Source organism: Ogataea haglerorum, assembly GCF_019207285.1.
Source record: "Ogataea haglerorum isolate 81-453-3 chromosome Unknown 81-453-3_NODE_18_length_154056_cov_99.240163, whole genome shotgun sequence".
Classification (NCBI taxonomy): Eukaryota; Fungi; Ascomycota; class Pichiomycetes; order Pichiales; family Pichiaceae; genus Ogataea; species Ogataea haglerorum.
Window position 1 is genome coordinate 124,934 of NW_025065168.1, and position 20,869 is coordinate 145,802.

Consider the following 20,869-nt stretch of genomic DNA (forward strand, 5'->3'; position numbering starts at 1 on the left):
GCTTTGCCATAAATTTAGAAAAAATTTAAAAAAATTTGTGAACTAGCCACGGTCGTGGCTGGTTACATATCTGAGGCGTGCCCTGTAGTATATGAGGAGGATATGAGTAGCTCTAAATGATCTTTGTTCCTCGGTGTCTCGAGTTGACAATTTTACGTATTTCAAAAGTCAGTACTTTTTGTTATGTCTACACTTGCTAATTCTATACCCATTGCGGCATCATCGGCATCCATAGTCACAGATTCTGAATCGGCGTATTTTACTGATGCCAGATCTCATATGAGTGAATCATCCTCGCCGAATTCTTTGGAAGATACACCAGTGAAAAAGAACGCTGCGACTGAATATGATGATGATAAAAGCGAGCAGAATAACATATCACCTCAGGCAACAATCACTGATGTGGCCGATTCGCAAAATCATGAATCAACCTCTCAACCACACGTGGACACTACCATAACTCAAAATGAAGAGGAGCGGGACACTTCTCAAAACATCAATGAAAATAGCGATCGACTGGTACATAACGTTCAACCTCAATCTACTGAAGAACCTACAAAAGCTTTTGTTAATTCTATCACACCCAAGAAACCAGGATATCAACGAGAAGAAAGCGAGTGCCATGAGTATTATTTTTCCATATATTGCTGCGATCTGGATCTCAGCTCGGGAAATATTTTTACGACCTGTCTTAGCTGCTGCATGTCATCAATCCTCAGTCTTTGCACCACAGCGGCTACAAAAGCTTAAAAGCTCGAATTTTCATAGACTCTGACATAGACCATTTTATTGATTTTCTATGTTGTATTATAAATCTGCTCCAATTTTTCTGTCGTCCATGGACGATCATTATCAGAGTACTTTTTTAAAGGAGTATCATAAGGTAGTCTAATTGGATAGTGTACAGTGTCATCATTCACGCCTTCATAAAAGTCTGTTCCTTGTACGGGAGTCAGCGCAAACGATTTGTCTATCTTGAATTTTGTCTTTATGCATGCAGGAATGACAAGGACACCTGCTTCGAAAGACTTTACTGTGTAGACATGCTTGGTCTGTGTTTCGCTTTGAAAAACTGCTCCAAATCCACGGGCAGGTGCACCCCATGCTTGTTTCGAAAGATTGGCTGAAGTTAAAAGAAACCACTCCAATGTCTCGAAGTCATTTTTCGTCACACAGTAAGATTTGACATGTGGCGATAAATTACTTCTTCCTGCAACAGATTGAGAGGACGGTCTGGAGGACCATCTATAGAAAAATGATCTTAGAAATCTAGCTTGATCTTCATAAGCGCGCCAGCCGTTGGTTGCTCTAGATTTGAACATTACTGCGTGTCCTGATATGTGGCCATAATGTGCATTCATAATCTCCTCCTCTGTCGGCCAGATAATATTTATCTCAACCCCAGTTCCTCCTCCAAACTTATGGTTTGGTTGCTTAACGATTGCTTGGGACCCTTCTACAATGCTCGACAAAACGTGTGTACCAATGTTTGTATGCCTATTATCAAGTGGTGCACTGATCGAGGAGACTTGCATTATAAGTTTTGCGTCGTTTGGAGTAGTCAGTTTATAGCGGTTTAGGATTTGGCGCAAATTCCCATAACCATACAACTGTCTGTCATCCATATCATCTGAATCTGTTTTCGCGTGGTCATTCAAGTCGAACTCATAACGTCCCGGGCTTGAACAAACAAAGGCGACGTCAATGGGACAGAAATCAAATGCTTTCAATTGTTCGACTAATGAGGAAACCACAGAGTTTTCGTATGTGTAAAGGTATCGTAGAAAATCCCTTTTGAAAACTAAGCCAACATCACAGATAGGATCAAAATTCTTTTTCTTCTCATGTGTGCGGGCATGAGAATTCAATTTTCTTAATCTAGGGGATATCCAGCACATTTGGGTTTGAGCCAGATAGTCTGTGTGAGTTAGATTCATCGTGTGGATGACGATTTGACATGTATCATCATGGAAGAAATTGATCATCAATTTCGAATGGTGAGTTCCCCAGTTAGGCAACTTGGGAGAAACATCAACTGTTTTTATCCGATACTGAAGACGGTGAACCTCTTCAATTGCAATATTGGATTGCACGCCAATGAGAATAAGCTCAAAATTCAACGGATCCGCCTTGAAGAAAGGTAGCAAAAACTCACAGTCTATAAGCATATTAAACTGGTAGCTGCTTTCGAGTATTCTGGAACCCACCAAATCAAACAAAGTAACGGTATCCTTGTTAGATGATGGTGGAAAACTCTTGCAGTATGGAGCGTTGGAGATCAGTCTAATTGGAGATTGAAATCTTGGAATTTCTTGCCTGCCTTCGGCAGAACAGCGTAACTTCGGCCTCTTCAGCCCATGAGCTTCTGCATCTGCGGTGATTTCCTCCGCATCACGTTTTGAGGTGTTTCGCTTCAATCGAGATGTCTGAAATTTAGCTTTTTCCTCAGCAGAATCCTCGTCACTATCTAGGTTGATAATATGATGGTCATTACTCACGGTTTTCTCCTCAAGAAATTCAACAGAAACATCTGTCTCGGATTCTGACATTATATACTAGTGCCACTTGCTGCTTACACAGCGCAAGCTGAGAACTTATATGGGTCGACGTAAACTTGAACTAAAGCTGAACTGAATTCTTACAAAACTTTGAGTTACTGCAGTTCGAAATTAATTTTCTAGTTTTGAAACTTACTTTATTGAAAGTATACTAGAATTAATAGAGTCTGAAAGAAGGACCCATGGAGGACTTGATGACAAGAGAGCCAACGTTTTGCCAGTTCTTCTTTAACAAGGAGACCAAGAAGTTGATGGCCATCATGATTTGAGTGACAAGAACATCCTCCTCCATCTCAACGTGACCAACAGCAACAGCCAGGCACAGAACTTTTTTCAGCTGGAACTTGATAGTGGACTTCACATCAGTAACCTTAGAATACAAGTCGTCATTGTGGGAGACTGGAGTTGGGAACTTACCAGCCTTAGAGAGCTGAGGACCCAACAGTCTTGGCACTTGCTTGATCAAAACTTCAGAAGCAATGAAAGCATTGTACTTCTTGGCCAGCTTCTTGATAAGCTTTTTGTTCTTGTTTAACTTTTTCAAGTCATCAACAGACATAGCATCAATACCAAGTGACTTGGCTCTGTCAACATCAAAAGCATCACCGAAGATACAAATGGTCATATTTGGCCTTGGCACTTGTGGTAGTTTCAAGGTACCAGAGAAACGCTTGTCTCTTTGCGGGTCGTAGTTTTTGAGACCAACTTGTAGCTCGACAGTCTCCAAAAAGTTTCTCTTTTTGGTCTCATTGGAAAACTTGAGGATTTCCTTGACATTCTCTCTCACCTGGGTAGCGCTAACTTTGGACATCTTGCTTATTCACTGTCTCCCTACTAATAGGTAATACCGTTCTGTTTCGGTCTGTTCGACAATAGCAGTAAGATGAAAATTTATTCCAGCTCGTTTTTCTTGTTTTTTTTTTTTTCATCTTGAGGGTTACAAACTTTTCTCATGTCACGTGATGTGTTTTGACCCTAAAACTTGTCAAGGCTGTGTACGGTTCAGTTTGAGCTAATTTTAATGAAATATGTTTAAGGGGCTGCCTGCGGTGGCCACTAAAGTCACCTACAGGATGTATACTCAGACGGAGTCGAAGTTATTTAGTTGGCTGACGAGAAGATACTCAAAGAAATCAGGCTCTTCTCACAGATGGATTCAAAGACAGAGAACCGATTTGTACACGCGCGACGCAAGACATTACGATTACAAGTCAAGAGCCGCGTTCAAGCTACTTCAGATCGATGAAAAATTTGGAATATTTTCGCAAAACCGAACTTCCAACATACTCGATCTGGGCGCGGCTCCAGGAGCATGGAGTCAGGTTGCCCTCGAGCGTTGTCGGAAAGGTTCAAACATTCTTGGGGTGGATCTGCTCGTATACCAACCTCCTAATGGATCATCTTCTATGCAAGCAAATATCTTGAGTAAGAAGACTCATGAAAGCATAAAGGAACATTTTAAAGTAGTTGAGATGGAGAAATTGAAACAAAAATTTCAGCCAATCGAGGTGATAAGTAATCAAATGGCCTTTGAAATACAAGGTACGTCAGTCATAGATTCAGAATCTGAATTAAGCAAACTTGAGAAAGTTGAGAGAGAGCACTCTTTGCGCAAACTTTGCAACGATGAGTTATACAGACCTGTGGATGTGATTTTAAGCGATATGTATGTTCCCTTTCCTCAAATAGGAGGATTTGCAAATCAGACTACTAACATGCCATATATAAGGATGGCTAATACTTCAGGGTTATCCTTTAGAGATCACGCCATGTCAATGGACTTATGTGATGCCGCCCTGGTAACGTCCATAGACTTACTGAAGAAAGGGGGCAGTTCTGTGATAAAGTTTTTTACTGGGCAAGACGATAAATCCCTTCAAAAAAGACTTTCTCTTGTCTTCCGCAAAGTCATCCGTTTCAAGCCAAAAGCATGCAGGCCAGAATCAAAGGAATGCTATTTTGTTTGCTTGGATAAAATTGACAACTTCATCGATAAGAAACAAGTTTTTCGAGCCGCATGACATAACATTCAAGAAATTACAGATTCAAATAGCTGCAATCAACGAACGGTGGGTTGGTCGGCTACGCATCTGCTTTGGGAGATGAATTATCAAACATCGCACTACACCACCTAATTTATTCTCATGTATATTACCTCAAATGCAGTCATTTCTTCAAAAATCTGCCGACTCACTTAGTTTACTCTTCTTCCAAATCAATGAGGGTTTCCTCTAGATTTTCAGGTGCCGCTTCCCTTTTGTTCTGTTTCATCTCAAGCAGTCTTGAGCTAAGTTTCTCTTTCCCTATTCCAGTCAAATAGAGTTTCCATTGTGAAATTTTGACATCAATAGAAGTTTTACTGTCTTCATACGCTTTGCTCAACAATGCAGCCTCTGCAGGTCTGTCTGTCTTGAGAAGTATTTCAGAACAAGAGGACAGGTCAGATGCAGCCCATGCAGAAGAAAACGCCAAATTGAATTTGCCAGCGATAAAGCACTCGTCACTCAATTTCTTCAGGCCAGCAACATCATTAAGTGAAGTGTAGAGAAGTAAAAGTGAGGGATAGTCCTTACACTTGATAAAAGCTTCGTTGGCTAACTTCAGATTCCAATTTGCCATGGCAATGTCCCCCAGCTTTTTCCATTTACGGGGACTGTTTTCTTGCTCCGCAATTTCTTGTGCGAGAGTAAGATTCATCGTTTCAATCGCTAACTCAAATTTCTGCTCAGAGTCATTTGTAAGTTCTAATGCTTTCTCTTTGAAGCCCTGTTGTTCTAAAAACCTGGCAATTTTTGGGATATCTTTAGGGTCAATGTTCGCCATTAGTTCATCTGCCTGATCAAGGTCGCCACGCAAAACAACTGTCTGGAATTCTAACACAGACAGCGAGAGATAATAAGAGACGATGTTGATGTCTTTGTCAGCAACATAAACCTTATTATCTCTTGGTAGGTACCCCAACAAATACATTGTTTTGTCAAAGTGAGCCAAGTTGTTGATTGAACCTCCAACCAGATAATTGAGCCTATTCGAAGAAGAGGTATAAATAAACACATCACCAACCCATTGACCGCTCACTATTTGATCTTGAATATCGTAAAGAACTTCAAAGCAATCCTCGCATCCCTCCTGGGGATCGATCGTTCCGTTATTCAAGTGCTCTTGAAAGACGTCCTTGTCAAACCTAAGGGCATATGCAGTTTCGCTCGAAACAATAAGCACCAATTCGCCATTTTCTGACCAGACAACATCTTCCGCTTCAACATCAATTCTTCTTACCAAAGCGCCTGTATCCCAATTGTACAACGACACAAACCCATCAGATTTCACAGTTAATAAAGTTCCGCCAAAGAGCTTATCGGCAGCATAGATCAGATCAATTTGACCGCTTATCTTTTCTTTGAAGTTTTTGTATATTTTGACTGACGATGCCGATTCTCTGATAGCATAATAATTAGAGTCCTGGGCCCAAACGAAATCCAAAGCCGAACCATACATCTTATTTCTCCACGCCAGTGCAGTGTAAATGATGTATTCGTTGTCTCCGGTCACCGTGACAAACCTCCCATTTGGAGAATGTTTCAATGTACTCGGGAATATTTCAATGCTTCCTAGCTCTTTGTGAGTCAGAGGCAGAATTTCTCCATCTTCTAATTGCGCATCAGAAGCCTTGATCACCGAATTGTATATATCAGTATGTTTAGAGTAAATGATTTTTCCCATAGGGTCCATGGACAATAAAGGTTTGTCATCTCCCAATTTGACGACAACGTGACCAGTGTCGAAACCTACAGCCATCAAACTTGAACCCTTCTTTGTTGCCACACACCAAGCTCTCTCCATTGAATAATTCAGCGACTTTTCCAGCTTGTATGTATTTGAGTTCCAGATTTTGATGGAAGCATCTTCAGATCCAGAGATGATCAAAGGCAGTTCAGAATGAAAGACCGCAAATGACACATTAGAAGAGTGCCCCTCCAATGTACCAACACAAGACTTCGTTTGGTAATCCCAAACTTTAACTGATTTGTCGTCAGAAGACGTGATCAAATATGGCTTGTCTCCATGCGGATAGTAATCAACGTAGTTAAAACCTTTTGATTCGGGAGCAAGTAGAGTAAAGTTTGGAACCCTAGATCCGAGAGACCAGATCTTCACAGTTTTATCCAAACAAGCAGACGCGAAGGTATTGGAATCTTTTGGATTGAAAGCAACAGACATCACATAATGCTGGTGTCCTTCAAAAATCTGCTCCAATTTCCAATTATTGTCCCAGTTCCAGAGCTTGACTGTGTAATCGTCGGACGAAGTCAATACGTACGATCTAGTCGGATGGATTGCAATGGATCTAATATAGTCAGGGTGCGCCTCGAATTGAGCAACGCGTTCACCAGTATTGTAATTGTAAACTCTAATCTGAAAATCGTCAGATCCAACAACAACCCAATTTTTGCGGGCGACGAATTTACCTGCTCTAACGGGGACATTGGTAACATCAATTGACTTGACAACGGATCCGGTTTCATAGGACCATATTTCAATTTTTCCGCTGTAAAGAGTTGTTAGTACCCAAGGCTCTGTAGGATGAAAATCGATGCCCTTCACTCGATCTGACCTGGTACTTGAAAGTTTCTTTTAAGTTGTCAGCAACGGGTCGACAATATAGTGAACGTACCTTAATATCCAACTTCATAGCCGTTCTCAATAACTCAAAAACCAACAAGTGATAAAGTGAATAAAAATAGCTTATGAGAGAGCTATTAAGAGCAACAGATTGTTGTTTTCGTGTTCACTAAATTTGTCTTTCGTTGGTCGTGATTATGTAATTGGAATCGAAAGAGTGGGAAATTTTTAATGAGCGCTCATAACCCTGTCGGATTCAGAAAGAGTGAACGAAGCATTCATCGTTTGATCTGCGTTTTTTATTGAACATTCAATCTCATCTTTTGATAACTAGAAGTTTAAGATACTAGACATCAAGCGAAATGTGGATTCTGGAGTGGTGTAAGTTGGAATAACAATCACTTGAGATAGGTACTAACGGGGCCGTCCACAAATAAGCACACAAGAGTGCTTATTTGTATGTCGAGCATTTACAGTTCAAGATGTTTTAGCTTCTTTGGGATTATGGAATAAACATGCTAAGCTGCTATTTTTGGGTTTAGATAATGCTGGCAAAACTACATTGCTCCATATGCTAAAAAATGACCGTATGGCCACCTTGCAGCCGACTTTGCATCCTACTTCCGAAGAGCTCTCTATCGGAAATGTTCGTTTCACTACCTTCGATCTTGGAGGCCACCAGCAGGCTAGAAGACTGTGGAAAGATTATTTCCCTGAAGTCAACGGTATTGTCTATTTAGTTGATGCTGCTGATTCTGAAAGATTCGAAGAATCAAAGGCTGAATTGGATGCTTTGTTTGCCATCGAAGAGTTGGCCAAAGTTCCCTTTTTGATTCTCGGCAATAAGATTGATTCTCCAAAAGCTGTTAGTGAAAATGAACTGAGACATTTTCTGGGCTTGTACAACACAACCGGTAAAGACAGAGTCCAACTTACCGACACGAGACCAGTTGAGGTTTTCATGTGCTCTATCGTCATGAGACAAGGTTACGGCGAAGGATTCAGATGGTTGTCACAATACATTTAAATTAAATTATCACTTTAATAATAGTTGGTATTGTAATTTGACGGCTTGGAGACAGGCTCTTATACTGTTATCCAATCGCATAGATACCTTTTGTTACTTTAATTTTTCCTTTTCTTACCGGATGCATCACTGGAGGCGGCGAGGCTGGCTGTTGCCAGTTTACGCTTCTTACTTTTCGAGAAAAACTCCTTCTTTCGTTGCTTCTCTTTATCTCTTTTAGCCTCCTCTAGTTTTGCCAACTTTCGAAATCTTTCTGCATTCTTTTCTTGTTTCTTCATCGAACGTTTTTGATCCTTATCCTTTTTGATAGTTTGAACGGTTTGAACAATGCTTCTTGCTTTCCTCTCTTCACCTCCCACAACGACTGCTCTCTTTTGCAAATATCCTTGCCTCTTCTGTTTTCTCATTTGGTGTAACTGAGACTTATAAGGCAGGTTCGCTTGAATGGAACGAGGAATTTTGAGCGGATTGAATTTCCGTTCCTTTCGTTCAATCTTCTTGTACTCGGAATCAGGATCGGACACTGCTGATATGTTATTTTCTGCCTTTAAAGTTCCCGTAAGCTTCATACCTCTCCAATTGTCCTTGTCAGATAGGAGCAGAGATGTCACGGGGTTGTAAAACTTTTTTGGCTTGATCGGGTACCAGGTCTTCAGAAAAACAATATCACTCATCAAAATTTTGTCCTCAAAGGTTGCTCTAAAATGTCCTTCTGGTTTTGAAAGTGCTCTCTTAATTTCTCCCCGAAGTCCGGATACCGTTCGGATAGTGGCTCCTTCGAACTTTGCAACTTCCAAAGCAGAAGAAAACATATCTTTGATGAACGCCGTGTTCTTGAAAATCTTGTAGGGGTAACCAACAAGCTTCAATTTCTTTACAATCTCCACGTCAGCATTCAAGTCCTCAACAATACCAGTAGCAGCTATTCTGAAAGAGCCGGTCGTGAGCTCCTTCGAAACTGCTTGTACACCACAAAAAGTAGTATTTGGTGCTACCAAAGGCCCGTAAAAAGTAGCAAAGCAATATGTGTGTTCGGGGGTATACTTCAGCATTCTATTCCTGGTTCTTGAGTCGGAGGTTGTGTATATTGGAAGCGTTTGAAATCTCCTCCATCCTAAAGATAAAATCAGTGGATCGTTAGTCTTCAAAACCTTTTTGTGCCATCTGTGCCTTCTAATTCTTGCATTCAAAAATCCGAATCTATCTTCCGTTTGTAAAAGACCACCAATAACCAAAGGATATTTTGGATCAAAGTTTTCTATCACTTCCATAGGCAAATTATTGAATGTCAACTTGACATACGACCCTGCAGCGAAACCCTCTATATGTGCCCTGACGTCTTCTGACATGTCAGCAAGCTCAGCTTTGTTAATCTCAAGCTGTTTAGCCATTTTTGCTTTCTGGTATTCATACCAGGTATCATTTTCGTCAAATATATCGTTGTTTGTTAAATCTTCTTCTTCCTCAAATTGCTGCTTCAATTTCTCTTTTCTCTTCGCATTGCGCTCCCTCTGCCGCTCAATACTCAAATCACTGGATTCGTCTCCACTAGCTAAGCCCAAATCATTTGTCTCTAGGATGTCGGTAGCTTCAGTATCAGGACTAAGCGAATCATTCCCTGCATCGTTTCCGCAAGATTCCTCAGAAGAAGCAGGTGAATTTCCCTCTTCGTTTTCCAGATCTTCAAAATCTCCGTAATCCGCTTCTGGTTCACTGTCGTCGGCATCTACCTCTTTCAATCTTTGTTTTGGAGAAACAAAAAAACGACTTTTCAACCTGCCCAAAGCCGAATTATCCACAAGCCATTTGTCACGTAATTTGTTCGCAGAAGTATCGTTTCCATAAAGAACTTCATGGCTCTGCTTAAAGTTACCGGAGATGTCCTTCTTGACAAAGAAATTATCATTTTCTTCCGAATCTTGATCCTCCCTGTAATTCTCTTTCTCGTCAGCATCTCCATCTTCATTGGGGCTCGAATATACCGGTCCTTCTTCTTCTTTCTTCCATCTGGATATTGCATCATTCGGGTCAATATTATCCATATACAATAGCTTGTTAATATCCCATGTCTTCTTCGCTTCATTGCTATTCAGCTTCGAGCCAACTTCTTGCCAGTAGGATTTGGCCTCCAATGTATCATCATCCGATAAATCAAAATCGGAGTCAGACTCAATGTTTGATTCTTCAAGTTCCATTGGCATTTGAAACGAGCTCCGGATGTCCTCCATAAAGTTGAGATCTTCTCGATCGTCGCCTTTGTCATGGGATTCTGCATCACTGGAGGAAACTTCCGCGTCATCAGAGATTTCGGATTCATCAAACATATAAGGACGAGCCTGTCTAAGCTCTTTTCTTCCACTATCTTGTCTGAAAGCCTCATCCTCGACGTTGTGCACGTCGTTTGCAAGTGACTCAGGAGTGTCACTAAACAACTGTACCTTACTGAAAGATCTTGCATCCAATGTCTCACTAGCTTTCTGTAAGTTGGTCACCATTCTCTCACCAAGGCCTTGCTCGGCTCCTTCTTTGAATGACTCGCTTCCAACGTCAATATAAACTGCATCTTTATCTATTAGAACCCCTTGAACATCTGACATAGGCCCGTAAATAATTTTTTGTTTGTCTTCTAATCTCTTTCTTCTTCCACGCCTCAAGACACTCTTTTGCCCACATTGCTCTGGATCCTTACTTTGTTCCCGTTCAATTTCTTCCAACCTTTGCTCGTAGTAAGGTGTAGGACAAGGGTCTGGTAATTTCTCTACATGAGAAATTGTATAATCCCCCACTCCGGCAATATGAACTCGTTGGTTCTCCGATTTCAATGCAGTGCCATGTATGTATCCATAAACAGCAACCTTTCGATCGACCTTCTGATTTTTTTCTATTAAAGAAGGATGCGTCAAATCTATAATTCTGTCGACTAGGAGATATGGATGTTCATTTCTCCATCTCAAAGGTCTGAATTTCATCACAGAAATAAAGCGCGTGAGATTCAATATTTCTCTATCGGGGTAGCGGCCATTGATAACTCCCGATAAATAGAAAAGCTTTGCCCCTTGATAAACTTCGGTCCAAAAACGGTGTTTCAATCGTTTCTTCGAGGCTCGCAAAGTCGCCGGCTTTTTGAAAAGGTCAAGATGAGTCGTTACTCCAAGTATCTTAGGCATTCCGTGATGTTGCGCAATATTCAGAAATTCCATTGTTTCCATCTCAAATCCAAAATTGCCATCAATCATGAGCAAAACCAGATCTGCAACTTTCGCAATATCTATCATTGAGTTAAGATCATTACCACATTCTATAAAAGTGAGCCTTCTTCTTTTGCCACTCACGACAGTAATAGGACCCTTGATATCTGTCAATGTAGTCTTCGTTAATCTTCGTATCAGAGATCTAATCAAGGTTGTTTTTCCGGTGCCCTTTGGGCCAACCACTGCAACAATCACAGGAGGAGGATCATCATCCGGAGTCCTGTCAATCATAGGAACATGTAACTTCTTTTCATTGAGATCGCTTGATCTCTTGGCCTGTTTCTGTAATTTACCAGGCCTTGAAACTGCAAAAGCTTTTGCATTCTTTCCCTGCGAGCTCAGCTTCATTTTGGCTGTTGCCCTTTTCGAATTGGACCTGTGAGGTTTATTACTTTGTTGCGTGTCCATAGATTCAGTAGTAGTTCTTGCAGTCCTGTTCTATAAAAAAAAAAATTTTGTATTTCAGGGAACTTAAAAAAAATCGCTTCGCATACAAATATTTCAATACTACAATTTAAATACTCTAAGAAACCGTAAACACACATCTGAGCAGATTAAAAGGTCTACCGCCTTGCTATTCAACAAAGTGATGAGCAAGCTCTCTCGAGAAATAAAGGCACGGGCAATAAAGTTCAGTTGTAAAGGACAAACTTGGCTTTTCCCTTGGTGACGGAAGCTGTGCAACCGTCATCGCCATCTCCATTATAAGAACCATTTTCGTAATAGCATTCTCCCAAAACCTCACTGTCGTCATCATAAGCAGCAATTTTCACGTTGAAATTGGCAGCTTCCCGGTTGTTCGGATTAGGAATCAAAGACAAGTAAGTCACGCCGTCTGTGTATCCTGCCCCGAAGTTCAAAGGTGCCCAGTTTCCGACAGTAGTGCCGGGTTCACTCCAGATACAACCGTCTTCGTACGACACACCAGCATTGTTAACATAGTATTGAGCGGAGGTCTTTTTGTTTTGCCACTGGTAGTAAGTATCTTGATCGACCACCGTCAATATGTTCTCACCACCTGCTTCGACCACAGTTGGAATCACCATGTTTTCGGTGCCCGGATAATCAGTTCTGCAAATAGCAACAGACATATCAATATTGGACACGACTCTAGCAGAGTCTTCACCCCATTCACATAGGTAGTCAGAGTCTTGATTGCTTCTGTAAAGCTTACCTCCCTTACAGTATAGACCACCAACAGATTTTCCGTCAGATGGTTGATCAGAAGGCCACTGGGTTTTAGACATACCTGGCTGGCATGCATATGAGCAATAGGAGCCTTCAGTGCATGAACCACCTGTGGAAGTGTCAGATGGGTGATAGATTCCAGACCATCCACCAAATCCAAGCCAATCCAATGGGATCACACCTTGACCAGATGGGAAACTAGAGCAAGAGATAACTCCGTCCTCAAATTTCTCAGTTGGATCGGAGAAGGCAGATAGATCACCACTTATGCCCTTAGATGATCCGAAAGAGGAGCTGGAAGTGCTTGAAGATGAGCTCGAGCTCGTAGTAGAAGACGAAGTGGAGCTGGAAGAGCCATCAATGGTCGTTGACTGAGAAGACAAAGAGCTGGAAGAGGATGAATCAGAAGTTGCTAAGTCAGTATTTTTGCTCTCGAGAGATGCTTCAATCGTTGGAGACACGGTATTCCCAGCCGAGTCAACAGTGACAGTCACGTAAACATAGTCATACGCGACTGCACGTTTGTGCTGATGATGAGCATGATAGCTTTTAGCAGTTGTGGTGCATTCCTCTGTGTTGGCAACATCTCCAGCTTTTGGTGCTGGAGCGGCATAACTCGAATTAATCAGCGAGGCACTTATGGCTAACAATATTGAAGTAGCAAATTTCATCTTAGCTAGAAGATAATGTTAGTTTCATTAAAAGGCGCCAAAGCAAGAGGTTCGTGAGAAGAGAAGGGGACTGCTGGACAGAGAAAAGGAATTCGGCTTGTTTAAATTTATGGCAGCTAAGCGACAACGATGTGCAAACAGGGGTACTTTTGGTTGAGTCGCGTCTTAATTTTGTTGTTTATGTTTGGGCCTTGTTTCGTGAAAATATGCATCGTCGCGCAATAAAACGTTCCTTCTACTTTGCTGCGGCCTATTGATACGCGAAAATCAGCCCAATCTAGGAGCATTTGTGGCGCATAAAAAATAAGTTTAGGTAATCAAGGTGGCCGGTGTGTGACTGTTTGTTTTATTTTCATTCCGTTAACATGCACGACTCCAAAACAAGAAATCTTGAAGCGGACAAGCCATCTTGGTATGAAAAAACAGAACAATCATCACCCGCTCATGTGACTTGCTAGCTATCTGTGGAAAATAGCATCTCAGTATTTTGGTAATAATCTGAGGATCAATTCAGCTCATGTGTTTCCTCGGAGACTTCTCGCAGAGGAAATAGGAAACGTTGCAAACGCGTTTAGGGAATAACCTAATATTGCGATTGACAATTATCTTGCGAAACCGGCCGGAGAAAGAACAAAACCATAAATGCCCAATTTTGCAGTTGAATTACCGCTGTCACCGATCATGTTGCCTATGAAGTGCTTTTTCGCTTCTCACCCCGGAGTGCTCTGCTTTGCTTGTTATTCAACTTACCTTTCGATTTTCAAATGAATGGAACGAGCAAACAGTAGGTTATCCTTTAGGTTTTCAAATGAGCACAATAACAGAAAGATAAGGAATGTAAGTAGTTGGAAAAATGACTGCGTAGTCCTAGTAGCTCTTAAACGTTTGGAGATAACTTTTTAATTTCGTAAATAAAGGATTCCCACCTATTTTAAAGCACGCCGAATTCTAAACGAATTAAGGCACGCAGCTTTACCACATGCTCTGCGTAAAAACCCTATTTTGAGTTCGCGGTTTCCCAAAATAGAATTATGCTTTCCGAAAATTTCGACGCACACAATAACCCCAAACATTTTCGGATAAAAAAAAAACCAGGCATCTGTATCATTGGTAATAGCAAGCCTCCTATTTTCTGCACGATATAAATCCGGATGGAGCTAATGAGTGGTAAACAATTTGAAACGCTTGATATAGAATTTAGGTTATTGAATAGATACCAGTAGTTGAGCTTGATTTCAGATTATAAATATGGCGATTATTCATAGCTTCTGTTGGATTTGCTCAAGAGCTCAGGATCAGTATAAAATCTGTTCACACTCAGATCTTGGTGATGTCTGTCATTCTGTATTGTCTCCAACTTGTAGGCTTTCTCAGCTAGTTGGTCAAACTAGCCAGTTTTTGTCTGCACACACGATCGTAACGCAAACGCCCAAATTTCGGAGAGTAATAGTTCAAGTTCTCAGTCAAATTTCATGGAAACCTTTTACTTTACTATGACTGAGTCTTGATGCAGCATCAATAGGTTACCAAAATTTGCAACTAGATAGAATACGCCTAATGAAGTAGCATAAGGGCTTTCTGATTGAATTGGTGTGGGTTGCAATGAACAAATTGAAGCTCAGGTTTGTGCTTATAATAATGTTAAGTGTCCACTATAGGTTAATTGGGCCATATCGCTCTCACACTCTGCCGAATATACATCGGGATGCTAACAAAGTGACTTGTTGCTGTTGAAGTAGAATCCTGTACCTTGGTTTTTGTACGTGTAACAACTGGTGTATGGGTGTGGCGGAATTACTCCAACTCATTTTCCGACCTCCCCAAATTAAAAAACAAAAGAAATGGGTTGGGCGTGGGTTTTCAAAATTTAATTTGAAGTTTTGTTTCCATAAAATTGAAGTGATATACCACACTCGACTTGGATTTATCTTCGATAAATTCGTTTGACTCTGCTACTATCTGTTTTCGAAAGATTACAGTTTATGTCTAGCAGGTGCAAGATCAAAAGCTTATCTTTCGTGTAAGCCAATTACAAGCAAGAATCATATAAGCTCAAAGATTGCGGTAAAGTATCTTTTGAAGGATGTCTCAGGAGGTTTTCAATGAAGGCCCAACAACTTCGCAACATATTGAAGCTAAGGATGACGATCATTTCAATAAGACCACGTTCAAACTGAAGAGGACCAGGTCCATGGGTCTGCTTGATGACTTTATTACGCAGACCCACTCTATAGATACTGATTCTATTCCAGATAAAGAAGGAAAATTGAGTTCAAAAGACTTTGTTTCTGACGAGACTTTGCACAAATTGAATATGAACTCAACACACGATGAGACAGAAAATGTGCCTCGATTCTATACGAGTGTCGTGCCGTCTGCTTCAAAGAGCAAAAAAACAATTCCCTCCAACTCTCCACAGAGTTTCCAAAGTGAGGAGACATCTGACGAAAACTGCTTTTCTGAAGACTCGCTTAGTTCTACGGGATCGGGTAATTCTGTCAATCTAATACCAAAACATCAATTGAGAAAATATCAACCTAGCAAACAGAATGAGACTGCTGCTCCTACGCTAACTTCTCAACAGCACTTGCATGATGACATTGATATACAGCATTCTCCTGAACAGCATGTCGATTATTTATCCCATAATTGGGATGAATTGGAGATATCCAAATCCTGGAGATACGTAACTTTGAAGAGAAATGATTTTGCAAATTCAGCAAGACTTGAGAATGCATCATGGAGAACATGGGCTCAGGCTCGAAACGGCTTGAAGACGATATCCCCTGCTGAACTAAACTGGAGTAAGGAAAGCGATGTTACTTGGTTGTATGGGCCACTTTACAAAGAGGAGAAGTACGATTTTGATATAGTGGATTTCAAAAAACATCAGCCTAAAAAGTTACATGAGTCGTCTGGTGGAAGTTCTAAGGATAATGTCGACTTGGCAACTCACAGCAAAAATACCAGTGCAATGAAAAATGATAATGATAGGGACAATAATGAGAAAGATAAGCATTGTGATCATCTGAAACCAATATTGAAAAAGCGCTCCAATGTAGAAAAAATGATTAGTGATGCTTCTTATTCAAGACTTCAAAGTCTTCTCGAAGAGCACGACCATAAATTCAAAGGAAGTCCTGTTTTGGAACCGATGTCGAATTCATTGAACTATTCTTCTTCTCCTGCTAATAGTTCTGCGAATCACACAAACAATGGCGATGCTTCTCCATTCACACTTTCAGCTAACCAGACAACTGAGGATGTTCATAAAGTGGATGGCCACGCTCAACCGAATTCTGTTTCGAATAAAAAAGAGAGAAAGATCCATTTCAATATGAGAGTTGATCAATGTATTGCAATTGATGATGACTCAGAGTCGGACTTTTCTGCAGATAATGATTATCAAAATGATTCCGATGATGGAAGACCTCTCCAGACAATACTACGCTCAAGATATGACAATGATGATGAGGAGGACATGGGTTATGACGAGGAAGACGACGATGATGGAGATGATGAAGGAGGTTTCATGCTACATACAAGAGTGACCTCTCCAAACATATCTCACAGACCTCCTAATTGGTCGCGAAACTCCTCCGGTGCTAACACTAGAGATGGGTCCCCATTGACAGGTGACATAAAACCTATTGCAACTATTGCACCACTTCCTGCCACAACACTAAAAACTTGTTCCGATGATGATGAGTCTGATCCTTATACTGTATCGCATAACACCAAGACCAACCGAGGGTACGATTATTATTATGATTACAACACTGTTTACGACGACTCAACAAATCCGTTGTATTCTGTCGTTAATAGCCAACAGAATGTTCAATTGTTTGATGTACCGGAAAGTTGTCAAATCGAGGACGTTATGGATGTCGATGCCAATGGACATCCTGAAAACCTGATTATCTCGCCTGTTGATACACGACCTAAAACCGAAACTGCACATCCTCCTACGTCATCACAGCTAGTACATGAGGATATCCCTTCTCATTTGCAAAAATTCGTACCAAGTGAATTATCAGATCAGCCCTTGCGATATCAGAAGCCTCAACACTCCGAAAATAGCCCATCATGCTCCCAGATCAAACGCAACACAAGTATTGGGTATGGTTCATCAGATTCGAATTTAGCAGCTAGTCTTTCAACAACGAAGGTCGGCTTGGCCGGTTCAGATCTTGGACATACTGGTCTTAGAAGGAGTCTTGGTGCAGGGTCCAAACCTCAACTATATCAAATGTCCGGCCAGTCTGGGGGCTCCAAGTTTTCCATACCTGGTTCCCCGGCCTCGATGAATCTTGGCCGCAAGAACTTTGTTTTCAGTTCTGATTCAGATAGTTCGTCTTGCTCAGATGGTGAAATGGAAATCAATCCACCTCGAAGGCCAACTTCGCTGTCCCCTTGAAATAGTCGAAAAGGTGGGCTTGGGAGTTCAAAGTAAATCTGATTTTCATAAAATTGAAAAGGCATCAAGCGTATTTACTTGTGCAATTAACATGTCCTGTAATGCAACCTACATTCCCAATTGATAATATGGAGGAAGCACACTTCCAGGTTGAGTTGTCATTGTTGCGGCATACGTGAATATATATACTCGGTTGTTGTATCTACATACAGTATGATTTCTGCTCGTTCGGCTATCAACGATCCTGGTTCCCCGCTAATTAAATATGAGCCTAATTAGGACTCTTCGTCATCTTATGTATGTCAATTTTTGGCTTCAGAGATCATCCTGTATAGTTCCATCTGGCAAATTCTTTCTGTAGAATCGTTTGATACCTTGCTCCAAGCTTTGATAATGCACTTCTTTACTAAATTCGCAGTATTCAAATTTTATTAGGAAACAAAAAGCGGCCAGGCTGTCATAATAACTTTGCACACTTAGGTACCCTAAAGAATACCTTCTTGAAATCCTTTTGAAATTGTAAGCTTAACTTCATAATGACTGGCAATTGGGCTTTAGATAATGCGCTGAATCAGGTAGAGTCTGATATATCAATCAAGCCTGATATGCCTCAAACAGATAATTCGGGAAGCTCAGAGACTAGGTCCCACCCCAAGGTGCCATCAGAATCGCTGGAGACCGCACAACATCTGATGCCGAATACCGCCACCGACTTTTTAACGTCTACTAGTTTTGCCAACCCTCAAAGCTTCTTAGATCCAATCCTGGAGAATAACAACGTCGAAATTCGAGAACATCAGTTCAGCGGTGGAAACACATTAGATGAGTCAGTGCTGACCACGTTAAGCAGAGATTTGTCTAGTATTGGAGATAAGCTACTTTCTATTTTATGGCCGTTAAGATTGCGGCAGAGGCTCATGCTCGTCCGCAGAGTCGGTGAGCAATTTTCCTCAACAGGAACTATAATGGGGCACACAGATTCCTTCAATCAAGACGCTAGTCCCGAAGAAAGCACGAATCCACAGATATTCAATGAATACTCCAAGGAAACCATACAAAAGATACTTGATTGGGATTTATGGGGTCCGCTGATATTCGTTCTTTCATTCAGCTTGATAATAACTTACTTGCAGAGTAAAACATTGAGCTCTGGGGGAGCTGGATCTTCCGAATCTTCCCAAATATTCAGCGCTTCTTTTTCTCTTATTTGGATAGTGCTGGCTGTGCTTTCACTCAACATACAACTAGTATCTCCTGTCTCGCAAATGACTGATAATGGCCAATCAACATCGGGTATTATAGGCCTATCATTTTTTCAGTGTATGAGCATCCTTTCATATACGCTATTTCCGATTGTCCTTGGTGGGTTGAGCTCTATTTTCATATCGTGGAAATTGCTAAGGCTTATTATAAACTCAATTATGTTTTTATGGTCTATTCTGTGCTCGTGGTTGATACTAGCCATTGTGAATAACTGTCGAAAAATCGGTACAGAATCAGTAATTTATGGCATGGCCGGAAAATCGTGCTTTGATCATAATGATGGTGAGAAGCGAATCTTACTCATGATCTATCCCATTATTTTGGTCTTTGGTCTTCTATCCTGGTTATGTGTTATAGTGTGAAACAACTGTATAAGCTCACAAAGAAGTTTACGTCACGCTAATCCATATATTACCTACTTTTAGTCAAGCAGTATTTGTATTGACTGCAACTTCCTCTTTTGCAGCTTCCTCATTTGCAACTTCCTCATTTGCTTCCTCTTCGTCAGCCCCAAATTCCATGGGGTCGAAATTACTTCTGCGTATGTCACGCTCATAAATTTCTATTCTACTTGGTTCCCTGATGTTGAGCTTGATCTCATCGTAACTAAGAGTCCTAAGCTTGGGTTCTAAGAAGTTGTCGATGCGGCGCTTTTTGAGCTCAATCTTCCCTTTAATTGGAACAAATAGAGCAGTAGAGGAACTTTCATCAAAAGTTATGGCTAGTTGACGGAATAATCCAGTATTGTTGGTCATTCTTGAATTGCTGTCGTAATCCCTCAATTTCTGAAATGTGAATGTTCTATTACTTGATGAATTGGCATCCTCTATGGACGAAACCGGGGCATTTTCTGCGGTATCCTTCAGCAACGCATTCACCTGGTCACATTCCTCGCCATTAGCAGTATACAGCGTCATAAATTTTGTGGTGTCACTAAGAGAAACTAATTTGAAAAGTGGTGCTTTGATATCTGATGGCTCTTCAGCTTTCCGTTTGTTCGTTCTCTCCTTCTTCAGAGATGATGAACTAGCAAACTTTATGTCAAAAAAGTTCTGGTCTAGCATGGATGTGTCAGGCAGTAAACTCCAGACTTTTTTGGCCTTTATCCCCTGTTTTGATGGATGTAATAATTGTCTAAGGTTTTCAGTTTTGTCACTATCAGCGAACATTCTTTCGATTTTTCGACTCTGAGATTTAGCATCAAAATCCTCCCGCCTTCTCATGCGCAACTTAGACAAGGATGAATCCGAATATGGGGGCATATGTTCTGTCCTTTCGGAAGAAATATATTGAGTCCTGCGTAAGAAACTGACGCTGGCCTCCTTAGAGGCAACTGTTTTTGTTGGATCTGTTAGTAAAATCCTGTCTTCAGGATGAAGCAAGGAGCTGTCTCCAGATTCTGGTGCAAGTGCAGAGATTGGTGACAGTGTATTTTCTTCAATACACTTGGGGTTATCTAGCAAACTCAAATGTAATCCCAAATCGGCATCCAGAGTCACTAGATTACTGAAATGGTCTTTGCGGAAAACAGAGGAAAGGAGGGAGGAGAACGTCAGAGGGTCACCTTCCAATGATGACTCTAGCTCTATCATCTTGGGAGGGCATGGAGGTGGCGGAAGATCATTTAAATATCTCACTCTTGCCACAAAATCCTGCCGTGAAGCAGGAGATGCAGATTGTGGCATTGCTGACTATAGAGCCTCTATTGAAAACTTGTACCTCGCGGTAAGTATAATCCGACGAAAAGACTGCTCAGCAAAAAAAACAAAAAGTTTCACACTAGCCATAATCTCGTATTGGGAGTTACGTAATTTGGAATCTTTTTTTTTTTCCGAAAACTAGATCTTGAAATTAAGTCTTTAGATCAAGCC

The 20,869-nt window shown here is 41.0% G+C and overlaps 11 protein-coding genes across 11 annotated transcripts; 5 read left to right on the forward strand and 6 right to left on the reverse strand.

Moving 5' to 3' along the window:
* Positions 1 to 183: 183 nt before the first annotated feature.
* Positions 184 to 750, forward strand: KL911_005086 (uncharacterized protein; the record flags this gene model as incomplete). Its single annotated transcript, XM_043200449.1, has 1 exon — positions 184 to 750. The coding sequence occupies one exon, from the start codon at positions 184 to 186 to the stop codon at positions 748 to 750; it is 567 nt and encodes a 188-aa protein (XP_043052231.1).
* A 47-nt stretch (positions 751 to 797) lies between these two features.
* KL911_005087 (uncharacterized protein) lies at positions 798 to 2,549 on the reverse strand (the record flags this gene model as incomplete). The annotated part of the gene is made up of 1 exon (XM_043200450.1): positions 798 to 2,549. One exon carries the CDS (start codon positions 2,547 to 2,549, stop codon positions 798 to 800), a length of 1,752 nt encoding a protein of 583 aa, XP_043052232.1.
* Positions 2,550 to 2,715: 166 nt separating this feature from the next.
* On the reverse strand, positions 2,716 to 3,369 carry KL911_005088 (uncharacterized protein; the record flags this gene model as incomplete). The annotated part of the gene is made up of 1 exon (XM_043200451.1): positions 2,716 to 3,369. The coding sequence occupies one exon, from the start codon at positions 3,367 to 3,369 to the stop codon at positions 2,716 to 2,718; it is 654 nt and encodes a 217-aa protein (XP_043052233.1).
* A 262-nt stretch (positions 3,370 to 3,631) lies between these two features.
* Positions 3,632 to 4,579, forward strand: KL911_005089 (uncharacterized protein; the record flags this gene model as incomplete). The annotated part of the gene is made up of 1 exon (XM_043200452.1): positions 3,632 to 4,579. One exon carries the CDS (start codon positions 3,632 to 3,634, stop codon positions 4,577 to 4,579), a length of 948 nt encoding a protein of 315 aa, XP_043052234.1.
* Positions 4,580 to 4,757: 178 nt separating this feature from the next.
* Positions 4,758 to 7,251, reverse strand: KL911_005090 (uncharacterized protein; the record flags this gene model as incomplete). Its single annotated transcript, XM_043200454.1, has 2 exons — positions 4,758 to 7,107; positions 7,181 to 7,251. 2 exons carry the CDS (start codon positions 7,249 to 7,251, stop codon positions 4,758 to 4,760), a joined length of 2,421 nt encoding a protein of 806 aa, XP_043052235.1.
* A 501-nt stretch (positions 7,252 to 7,752) lies between these two features.
* KL911_005091 (uncharacterized protein) lies at positions 7,753 to 8,208 on the forward strand (the record flags this gene model as incomplete). Its single annotated transcript, XM_043200455.1, has 1 exon — positions 7,753 to 8,208. The coding sequence occupies one exon, from the start codon at positions 7,753 to 7,755 to the stop codon at positions 8,206 to 8,208; it is 456 nt and encodes a 151-aa protein (XP_043052236.1).
* A 98-nt stretch (positions 8,209 to 8,306) lies between these two features.
* KL911_005092 (uncharacterized protein) lies at positions 8,307 to 11,867 on the reverse strand (the record flags this gene model as incomplete). Its single annotated transcript, XM_043200456.1, has 1 exon — positions 8,307 to 11,867. One exon carries the CDS (start codon positions 11,865 to 11,867, stop codon positions 8,307 to 8,309), a length of 3,561 nt encoding a protein of 1,186 aa, XP_043052237.1.
* Positions 11,868 to 12,091: 224 nt separating this feature from the next.
* Positions 12,092 to 13,318, reverse strand: KL911_005093 (uncharacterized protein; the record flags this gene model as incomplete). The annotated part of the gene is made up of 1 exon (XM_043200457.1): positions 12,092 to 13,318. The coding sequence occupies one exon, from the start codon at positions 13,316 to 13,318 to the stop codon at positions 12,092 to 12,094; it is 1,227 nt and encodes a 408-aa protein (XP_043052238.1).
* Positions 13,319 to 15,401: 2,083 nt separating this feature from the next.
* Positions 15,402 to 17,735, forward strand: KL911_005094 (uncharacterized protein; the record flags this gene model as incomplete). The annotated part of the gene is made up of 1 exon (XM_043200458.1): positions 15,402 to 17,735. One exon carries the CDS (start codon positions 15,402 to 15,404, stop codon positions 17,733 to 17,735), a length of 2,334 nt encoding a protein of 777 aa, XP_043052239.1.
* A 536-nt stretch (positions 17,736 to 18,271) lies between these two features.
* Positions 18,272 to 19,360, forward strand: KL911_005095 (uncharacterized protein; the record flags this gene model as incomplete). The annotated part of the gene is made up of 1 exon (XM_043200459.1): positions 18,272 to 19,360. One exon carries the CDS (start codon positions 18,272 to 18,274, stop codon positions 19,358 to 19,360), a length of 1,089 nt encoding a protein of 362 aa, XP_043052240.1.
* Positions 19,361 to 19,423: 63 nt separating this feature from the next.
* Positions 19,424 to 20,683, reverse strand: KL911_005096 (uncharacterized protein; the record flags this gene model as incomplete). Its single annotated transcript, XM_043200460.1, has 1 exon — positions 19,424 to 20,683. The coding sequence occupies one exon, from the start codon at positions 20,681 to 20,683 to the stop codon at positions 19,424 to 19,426; it is 1,260 nt and encodes a 419-aa protein (XP_043052241.1).
* Positions 20,684 to 20,869: the final 186 nt, after the last annotated feature.